Source organism: Triticum urartu, chromosome 2A (assembly GCF_056163025.1).
Source record: "Triticum urartu cultivar PI428250 chromosome 2A, HENAU_Tu73, whole genome shotgun sequence".
Taxonomy (NCBI): Eukaryota; Viridiplantae; Streptophyta; class Magnoliopsida; order Poales; family Poaceae; genus Triticum; species Triticum urartu.
This window is the reverse complement of record NC_141874.1, coordinates 478,757,870-478,768,331: the sequence shown is the minus strand read 5'-3', so window position 1 is coordinate 478,768,331 and position 10,462 is coordinate 478,757,870. Positions and strand designations below refer to the sequence as shown.

The window sequence follows — 10,462 nt, the reverse complement described above, 5'->3', positions numbered from 1 at the left end:
ATTTAAAATTGTACCAGCATAATAATTTAAAATTTTGTTGGAAATGTCATCAATGAGATTTTGTATAGTAAAAAACACTCTTATTTTGTGCACAAAGACTACAACTAACATGCTAAAAATTCGACACTAGCAGTAGATACTCTATAGCTATAAATCTATGTATGAAATAATGCATGTCTTTGTAACTATTTTTGGCACCATTAAAGTTGAATTGTAAATTAAGCTTTCACTGCTTATGCTATTAGTGCTTCACCATATTGAAATGATGCGCATGTACCCATGGAGTGTCTTAAACAATTATCATTATGTCAAGGATTTTATTTCTCCCGTTGCAACACACGGGCATGTTTCCTAGTTAACATCAAAACAGTTTCAAAAGACGCTGCATGGCACAGCCTGCCTTTCATACAACAGCACCAATACAGTGTCGGCTGTCCCCGTCATGCATTCTTACTAGGAAACCCTGTACAACGCTGGGTTACACCTTACAGTCCAAAATCTCAGAGAGCTCCCCACGAGTTTTGCCTTCCACGGCCTTCAGTTAATACACGCATATAGGCTCAGGAGAAACTGGGAGCACCCTCCGTCCGTTCCCTTGCTTCTACTCAGCGACAAAATTTGCAGCCTCTAGGAAGCCTCTGGTAGCCCACGACATAGAAAGTACTAAATAGCTACAGACTCCGAAAATACCACAAGCAAAAAGAGGTGAGAAAGGATGGTAATGTGAAAACTGGGATTGCAAATGTCAAAAGGTTGGATGTTGATGTTGTGGTTAGTGCTTCAGCTTTCAAGCTGTGGTTGGGTCAGCCTCCTTTGAGTAGCCTGAAGCGTGGCCGCCCCCGTTGGAAGGAGTCCAATTGTTGGCAGAAGATGACAGAGTGTCCCGGTGACTTTCTTCGCAGCTCAAAACCCTGGATCGCCCAGGCCTAGAACGGACGTGTGTTCCCATTGGAAAAGGTTCCTGAGAAAAGTTTACAACAAAAACATGGTCAGTTCAGACTCATCATGGGAGGTAAGAATGGAAATAGTGGGTGGGAGGAGTTCAATCTATTGGGGTGTTTGGCATGGGATATGTAGTTTCATATACCACAGTTTGAAGTCCAATCAGAACGATGGTTTTTTGTAGACAGGTTGAGTAATAATGTTAAAAATACAAAAAATATATACACACAAAATTAAGTAAAGCCATTATCGAGGGGCAATCTTGTCATGTATGCACTATATTCTCTACTCCAAACTCATAGCCCTGCCTAATGTTAACAAGATGGTTTTATTTTCCGCTCCCTAACCCACAATGTATCCCAATTGCGCATCAAACACCACCATATGTGAAGAAAATGATGAGCCTATACAGCTATATGTATCATTAAAAAGAACATAGCAACACTAGGAAACAAGAACGATGAGCCTATGCTTGAATCCTCAAGGACCTCCTTGTTTCAAAGGATTTAGAATGAATTGAGGATCATATTCCATGATTTGTAGGATTTTGATTAGTACTCTTGAACTAAAACCACGACGAGTAATTTGGAACGGAGGGAGTAAGAATTTTTCCTCAGTATTTCTTTCCGCGTCAATACAATTCTAAAGGAAAGAAATACTCAGGAAAAGTTCTGACGTGGCATAAGAAAAAAACATACTAAACTGTGTAAGGTCTACTGCTTAATTTCAGATGCAAGATAATAAAAATATAATGATATAAAATTAGGTATGTGTGTGGACTTCACCGATCATGTATTGGATGGGCACACAATAAGATATACAGGTCATCTAGTTAGTGGCACCAAGTCAGGTGCCCTATCGAAACAGTAATACAGCAAAGGATATGGACAATCAGAGAACATACTTGATCCCCTGCATTTGGACCATCTGAGTGAAAAAGTATAGGGCGGCAGCGTTTATCCTCATTCATCAAACTTGAATTTTGGAAGTGCGCAATTAGAGATGATTTTCCTTGGATTCTAGCATATGCAAGTGATGCTACCTTCTCGCTATTGAATTTCTCCCACCTTTTCCCATGAAATATCTGAAAGAGACAGGCATGTATGTTGTTCATTTATCGACTGACATTAGGTAAAAAATGCTTAGAGCGTGAAACCAGAAATGGTAAAGGTACTACTGACTACCTGACATGCGATATCCAAAATCCATGCAATTGTAGCATGATAGTGTAATACAGGTAGTTATGGAAAAAGAAATGACGAGGAAAGCAGAGGGTGAAAAATCATATAAAAATGTCAACATGAAGCTTTATCTAATACACTGCCGCCATTTCATAACTTGTAACATCTCACTCTCACCTTATAGAATGGAACAATATGTTCAGGACTTATCATATTGATGAATGCGTAGCCCACGTTGCATTTATTCTGAAAATGCACATGAGCACCATTAGTTCGTTGTATGCAAGTAATGTCGAACCAAGGATAAACATGCAACAGCTGTTTACAAAAGCTCCATTCACCTTAAAGTCAATTGGAAGATAGATAAAATCATAAGTTCCCTTGTGATTTTCATCAATAGCGGTCAAAAGCATCTTAGAGGTGTACCTGAAATACCATTAAGGCAATAGAAACATCAAAACATGGCGTGACTTCAAATAGAGTGACACTTGCACATAAACTAGAACAAAATCAGAAAGTCCCAGATGTATACTTGTTTGGGATGTTCTTTATCATTAAAGTAGTCCGGGAATCCTCGCCGCAGACTATACGCTCAATGTCTAGCTCATACTGCCTTTTATTATCCGATTGATTAGCACATGACTCGTTTCTTCGGCTCCTTGCACGTTCACCTGGTGAATCAAATGAAGATGGAGGGGGACCTATATGACCCCTTCCATTAAACATATGCCCCCTCTGCTGAGGAGATCGAGCACCAATGTGTGCAGGGGACATGGCTTGGTTCCCTCCACTCTGAGGAAACATGCTAGTGAGCTCCAACTGATGCAGATGCGGACTACCAGAGAAACCCATGCTTCCAGCACTCCCAGGGTGGAAACTTGGCGCTTCCATCAGCTCCCCTGCATAACCAGTTCTCCTATCCAAAATTGATGGATTGACAGCTGGTGCAGATCCAACATGATGATTCACTGGAAGGACATTTTCAAGCATGCGAGATGTTCTTGAAATTCCATGCGCTTGCATGGGAGGTCGAGATGGTATATTATTGATAAATGATCCTGAGTTCGTCCATAGCATGGGAGAGGAGGTATGGTGATGGGAGTTATTTGAATTATTCCACGCTACTTGGTGGCCATGAAGGGGGCAGCTTCCAGTTCTTGAAAACCCGGGTGCTACAAGAACACAAGGCATGCCCATGTAAGCCTAATTGCATTGTCTAAACAGAATAGTTGCAACCTCAAAAATAGTATAATTTAGGCTACACCAATTACCATTAAGCTATAAAAGCTTCTGTATTATTGATATCAAAGCATATGTTCTTTCAAAATTGACATTTTCAAGAAAATGACTGGAAGGGAAAGAGATGGCAAATGAACCTAATGGAAACAGTGCGTCTCCATAAACATATGGCTACATCAGTAAATAAGGCACCCAAATTAGTACCTTCGGTATGACCAGAAGAATGACCACCAAGGTTAGCAGAACCAACTTTGTAAAGATGTCTGCTCTCCATTCCTTCAGCAGTTCTAGAGTTGCTCTTAACTCCAATGGGTGATATTGTGCCTAAGTTGCAAGAAATACCATTACTTTGGCCGTTGCGAAAGTCAGGAAGGGAATGTGGATTGAAAGCTCCAACCCCATGAAATCCATAATTCAAGTGTCCATTAATCTGTCCACCCATCTTTCCAAGTGAATGACCATTCTCACCGACAGTCGACCGGTTGTTATGCGTTACTGCAGTTGCAATTCTAACAGGAGAGGATATACTTTGCATAGTATTTGAGGGAACATCCAGGAAAGCTCCCTCCCTGAATTGGTGTATTGGTGGCTGAACTCTGGGACGCAGAACCCGAGAGATCCCATGTTCAGGACCAGCGGAAGTCATGGAAGCCATGTTGACAGAACCTTGTATTATGCCATACATAGGTTAGTAAATGCGATTAGCAGCAGAAACATGTCTCGTGATTTGAAATCAAACTGCATACCGTAGTAAGTTGACGGCAGACTGTTTGCATTTCCTAGCTTGCATGCACCATACTCTTCGTGCTCCAACTCAGGAGGCCTGTGCCGCGTCAAACTGTTGTGCAAAAACTAGCATTACTAATACAGTTGTAAGAATAGGCATAAGGAAAGTCAGATGCTCTTGTTTCTTCCTCCAAAAATAAAGTTTAGACAAGCATAATAATCCATAGGGGGGACGTTCTGCATCAAGTTCTAAAACACATCTTCCTGCACATCATATGAAAAGATTTTTTTACACCTACCAATTTCCTCCAAACTCCAAAGCACACTTCCCTAAAACAAGAAATATACAAGTATACAACCAACTTTGAATTCAAGTGCAAATGACGACTCTAAAAAATCATATTAAAAGTCAATCACAAGTTTGCGTGTTTAATAACTAAAACATATTTTATTGAAGAGACAGGAATTGCATCAGCCCCGTGTATACTGTATATGTCCATTGACGATATGTTTACCAACTTCACAGTATATGCAAGACCATAAACACCGTTGAATTATATATTTCCTCAATTCGCAGATACCCAGATAACTTTATACAAAGTTGATCTGCGAAGGTTGCTGCTACCGACTGGACCGCCATATTCTGCTGCTTACTGGGGCTTCAGGTCTCTTGCTTCCTAATTGGTATAGTATATATAGGTCATTATGCTAGTTTTGGTTAGATTTTGTTAGTCTTCTTAGCCTTTTTGGTTTTTTGTTTGCTGGTTTTTTAGTTTTTCTGTTCATTTTTGGCTTCCATTGGTCATACCTTGTGCCATTTCAGTACCTTCCTCTAATAAAAAATAACAGCATTCTAAAGCGTGTTGGAGAAAAAAGAACTTCATGAAGGGTAGCCGACACAAGGTGTGTAATAAGACTCTTCGAAAAGCGAAGGCACTAGAAGCACTAAAAATGGACAGATGCGCAAAATTATGGTCACAGTAATACCGTTTACCGTCGCCCAGGCAGCAGCGCTCTAATCTGATTTTCTTTCCTGCAATATCTCTCATGTTCAAAGCATAAAGTGCAGCTTCTGCTGCTCTGGTATCAAAAAACTCAACGTATTTGTGATGGCCATTTTGTGATGTCCCGTGAATCTGATAAACAAGGAAGTTAGTATCTGTAGTGTACTAGCTGACATAAGAGTTGGTTAGTGCGGAGGCCATACCGCCTTGATTTCACCATAGCCACCAAATATATGACGAAGATCATCATTAGTTACAGACTGGTCTAGGTTAATCACTGCAAGTGTGCCCTGGTTATTATCATTCTCCAAAGGGTTCTCCTATTGGAACAAAGTCAGCATTAGAATGTGAACATTCTTGCAAGTATAAATACATTTCCAGTGCCAATTAAGTACCAATGCAACAAATAATGGCAAGCAAACATCGTAGTAATATCACATTAAGTAATGTCAAAGCACCACATCATATCAAGTCAGAATGGCATTATATCAAGGAAATACCGTTGGGATGGAGTAATGTATCTCAAGTTTCCACTGCATGAATGGCTTGCTTTGAAGCGCTTTCATGGCACGTTCTGCCGATCTTATATCATAGTAAGATATCATCACTAAACCATGATGTTTGTAGGCAGTGTAAAGTGTTCGGATGTCTCCATATTGCTACAAAGAAAATAAATGCTATCAGGTGAAATATATTGCCTTCAGAGTTGGGAGAAAGTCAAGCTGGAAGATGGAACTTACCTCAAATAGGAGTTTCAATTCAGTATCCTCAACATTGGTATTAATGTTTCTAATGGAAAGGGTTCTCGAGGGGTTTTCGCCATACAGTAGGCCGTTGAACCCAGTCTGACCGGTGTTGGCACCTCCGTTAAGTTTTAGCAATTTGTTATTTTCATCAGCTTCCAATTCCATTCCACCTCCAGTAGAGAATATATCGTCATCAATGTCATCCATGTTATTAGCACGGGCAGGGTGACCCACATTATAAAGAACACCTGACAATAAGTCGTCGTCATCAGGGAGGAGATTGCCAATTACTTGTGCCTCAATTTCCTGAGTTAATTCAAAAGGCTCGTCATCTGCATGGTTGAGTTCCTTTTCAGCTGGCTGGCCAACAAGGCCATTCTTAGGTGTTAGTCTCACTGCACATCAGCAAATGAAAAGTGGTTTAATATTAAGCACTAATATTACTGCAGATTGTCTCTTTTCTCACTTGGACTTAGCATGAAAAGCACAGGACAGACTCTCATTTCTCAATTGGATGTAGCATGAAAAGCTCAGGCCAGTTTGTCTCGTTTCTCACTTGGATGTAGCAAGAAAAGCTCAGATTTCACTGAAGTGAAACAGTCAATAAAAGCAAACAAGCTTTTTATTAATAAGCAAATAAAAATATTTTCCTTATCTTCTTTTGTTTACCCTTTCCGTTATCTGCATACTACTCCCTCCGTCTCATAATATAAGACGCTTTTTAACATTAGTATAGTGTCAAAAAGCGTCTTACATTTTGGGACGGAGGGAGTATTATTTATATGAACTGAAGGGAGGAGTACCATATCGGATGGACGCAGTTCATAGTTCAGTGTTATGAAGTGCTATAATAAATGAAATAAAAACTGCAAGAGACAAGGATCAAGGGCTTACATTTGTTGTCAAAAATGTCTGGAAGGGAGCTTGAGAAAAGTCCATTCTCATATTGGGTCATATTTAAATGTCCTTTTCTAGCATTAGGAAATAAAGCCAACGGCTTCGAAAATGAATCATGTTGTTGTAGAGGATCTTGATCAGCCCTCCAGGGGGTTGGCGGCAGGTTAACATGCCTTTGATGGCCCAACAACTTGTGCTCACCAAAGGGAGTTTTCTGGTCCATCAACTTGTATGGGTCCATAAGTCCTAATTGATGCACAACCTTTTGCCAATAGGCTTTGGCTTTTTGACTGGAGAAGATGCAGCAGACCTACTTCCCGAAATCAATGAATCTTTTTTCTGTTTTTCAAAACAAGAAATAAATCAGCCATAAAAACGAACACAAAAACTGAGCGCAAAGAGAAGTGATGAAGCAACATCAGAATTATTTAATGGAAGAATCATTGTAGGCAACATCCATGCGCATCTGTCAATAATCGATACCCAATCACCCCTGTGAGACCATGTGCCTTCCAAATCAGCTGCTTCACCCATATATAGCAAGACAGCTACCTTAAGCTACCTGGAAACAACGATACACATCCTCCAATCTTGCTCGATCAATTGTCCCATATGTGGAACCTCGGATGCCCCCACATATCCGTAAACTGTAACAGTGTTCTGCTAGGTCACATTTTATTTAGTCCGAGAGAAACTACCCGAAGAATAAACTAATAAGCACCTACAAATTACACGAATGTTCAGGTAGTCACTAACATGCTCAGGAAAACATTCCTGCCTGAAGTGTCCAACAGGCCTCTACAAAAAGAATTCGATAATGATGAAGGAATTAACCTAGGTCTAGTTGTTAATGATACTGACCAAGTCACCCCAAAACTGAACCAATTAGTACCCCCTACCCTAAAGTAAGAAAGAATGCAGTCCATCATTAGACATCATTTAAGGATATCGGGCAATAATGGCTATTGCAGTTGGCTTACCACATGGGAGAAGACGATTCGGACTCCACGGGGAGGTGGAATGGGGGCATGTGGTGCCTCTGCTCCATGATTCTAGCTGGCATCCTGCTAGCACCTTGAAAGATAGACAGATACCAAGTTTCAACACCTCAGGTAGCTCGACTGAAGCAGATCATCAAATAATAAACGCGAGAAAATGCAGTCCCGAGGCCTAGATTTGATCGACCGTGAACCCAAAATCGAACTCACGAGACCGGCTACGGAACACTGGAGAAATTCTGCAAAATTTAGGACCGGAACAACTCGAATTGAACGATTAAAAAAGGTTATGCAAAATTCCGTGCAGAACTCTGTGCTCCCAAACTAATTAGCCATAAAACAGCGCAAAAGACGACGGGAAATTTAATGCTCCTCGTCCTCGACGAGCTCGAAAGAGCACAAGAAACTTGTGATCAAAATAAAAAGGCAGAAGAGACCAAAATACTGCCCAACCGCATCAAAGTATCCCCCGAACCCGAGCACAGATCACACAAAGCGAGAAAAATACGCACAAAATTACCCCCAAACAAATACCTCCAGGAATTCAAACACCATTTTTCTGCACAAACGCACCCCGAATTTGCATGAAAACCCGCAAAAAAATTGTTAGAAACGGAAGAATTTGTACGCTCACCAGATCGGCAGTCGAGATCCCCTTCAGCTTGTCGCGGCCAGGAGCTTACCGCAACACGCAACCCGTGGCCGCGCCCGGAAGAGACGGCTCCATGGCGCAAGCCAAAACGGCTCCCCCGGAGCTCACAGGAGGGCAGATCACCCAGCGCGCAGCGACGGCACAGCTAATGCCCTCAGCGGGGGGTCGAGGCGAGCTCAGAGAGCGAGCTCCATCCTCACGCACGCGCGCACCTAACCCTAGCGAGCGAGCGCGGCAGCGGGCACCCCTCCACTCCTCCCCATTCTTCGCTCCTCCTCCTAGGTATGCCGCCGCAGCGCGTCTCCGGCGAGGGAATTCCGGCGAGCTGGTGGTGGACTGGCGGTGGTGAGACGAGACGAGACGAAGCGGAGACGAAGGCCAAAAAAATCTAATTAAAAGAGCGGCGAAATGCTGTATTACTATATTATTTATTGGACTAAGTGGAAACGCGATACAGAAGGTGCGGGGCCTATATATACCGCGCCCGGTGTGGTCCCCACCGCGGTAGGCTCACCCGCGGCGCACCCCACCGCGGCACCGGATAGCTCCTCCGCCATTCCGTTCGTGCCGAACGGCACATGTACCCGGGTCAGGGGCCCCACGTGTCAGTGAGCTGGGGCCGGTGTCAGACGTCGGGACCCGCGTGGCTGCGCGTCGGCCCGGGTGGGAAGCGGCGTTTGGACGGGGACGGAATTATTTCGCGGAGGGGTGGGGGTTGGCGCGGTGAGGTGACGCGGAGGTCACGTTCTCCGATTGTCTGGTGTGGGACAGGATAACGCTCACCAGTACGAGTTGTGTGGGGGTCGATCGGGACTGGACCGCTGGAGTTGCTGCCGCCGAACCACCGGGGATTTCGACGGCTCTTGCTGTTAGGTTGGCACGTTTATACTGGTACCACCTTCCGTGTTGGAAGAACTCTGCTTCCAAAAACACTGGGAAAATTCAGTTTAGTGAGGAGTATATTTGAAATCACGTTTTCAAACAAAATATACTACTACTAGCTATATGCATTTTCAAACAAGCCTAAAAATGCAACATTGATTGTTATTGATTGCCTTGAAAATTACGTTGTTCCTATTTACATTTTCAATACATTAAAGATAACAGATATAGGGAAAATAATTAAAATGATTCTTCTTTGCATCTAATATGGGCAAATCATTTGATTCACACCAAAACAATTTCGTGACAGACACCTAAATCGCATCATTCGACTCCGTGAATCCCCATAGACATGTGAGATACTTTAAAACTGGCAAAAGAACCCTAGGTTGTGGGTTCTTTTGCCCCAGGTGAAACACTCGCGTTAATCCTAACCCAGGTGGGGCTCGTTCTCGACAACACTTCCTGTTAGGTTGGCATGTTTGTACTCATAGCAACTTCTCTGCGTTCTAAGAGTAATGTCGCTGCATTTGTGCTTGTCAGAATGTATATGTGACGTTTTTCATTTGAAATCTAGACAGGCGACGGCAGACTCAGAGTCGACATATCTCGGTCTCCATATTCTTTTTCATTCAAACATTTTGATTTCTTCAAATTTAAATGTTTAACACATCAAGCAAACATGCACATAGTTTTTAATAGGTTGCATAAACAAAAGTCTCTAACCAAGACATGTACATATCACATGTTGCCGGCATGTGCATCATCCCCTTCTCATCTGGCATTCTTGTTGTCCCCTCCTCCTCCGACGTGTGTATCCCCTCCCCCCCCCCCCAAGGCCCTGAACGTACATCGTATCCCAAAATTCTCATGCCACTAGTTATATTTGGCTTCGATCCATCATAATGAACAGACTCTACTCGGTTATGTGTTCGCTTATCGCATGATGATCTTGAACTTTGAGCCTATGCGCCTCCTTCTCTTCCCGACATCGTCGCTCTCTTGCATTTTTTTGAAAAGGGGAGCAAGCCCTAGCCTCTGCGTCAAGCGATGCACATAGACATATTATTAATTGTTCAACAAAATTCCGACAAGAACATAAATCAAACAATCTGAAGCCACCACTGAGGGAGTCCTGGATTAGGGGGTCCTCGGGTGGTCGGACTATTTGATATGGGCCGGACTGATGGGCCAT

General features: G+C 42.7%; 1 protein-coding gene across 2 annotated transcripts; it reads right to left on the bottom strand.

Annotated features, from left to right (window-relative positions):
* Nucleotides 1–285: 285 nt before the first annotated feature.
* LOC125537670 (protein MEI2-like 4) lies at nt 286–8,831 on the bottom strand. 2 transcript variants are annotated; one of them, XM_048700987.2, is made up of 14 exons: nt 8,368–8,831; nt 7,716–7,809; nt 6,733–7,074; nt 5,833–6,233; nt 5,593–5,751; nt 5,296–5,412; nt 5,076–5,224; nt 4,109–4,200; nt 3,567–4,028; nt 2,656–3,295; nt 2,465–2,549; nt 2,301–2,369; nt 1,847–2,026; nt 286–961 (listed from the first exon to the last, which is right to left on the bottom strand). In XM_048700987.2, exons 3-14 carry the CDS (start codon nt 6,974–6,976, stop codon nt 788–790), a joined length of 2,772 nt encoding a protein of 923 aa, XP_048556944.1. In that variant the 5' UTR covers nt 6,977–7,074; nt 7,716–7,809; nt 8,368–8,831; the 3' UTR covers nt 286–787. The 2 variants fall into 2 exon arrangements, with proteins under 2 accessions (XP_048556944.1, XP_048556945.2); XM_048700988.2 differs by having other exon boundaries at nt 6,733–7,025.
* Between the last annotated feature and the right edge of the window lie 1,631 nt (nt 8,832–10,462).

Excerpts from the sequence above, each read along its gene's own strand:
- LOC125537670 (XM_048700988.2), bottom strand. The coding sequence starts at position 7,798 with ATGCCAGCTAGAATCATGGAGCAGAGGCACCACATGCCCCCATTCCAC. Across the intron at positions 2,550-2,655 it reads ATAAAGAACATCCCAAACAA|GTACACCTCTAAGATGCTTT; the intron begins GTATACATCTGG and ends ATGGTATTTCAG. Across the intron at positions 2,027-2,300 it reads ATATTGTTCCATTCTATAAG|ATATTTCATGGGAAAAGGTG; the intron begins GTGAGAGTGAGA and ends TGTCTCTTTCAG.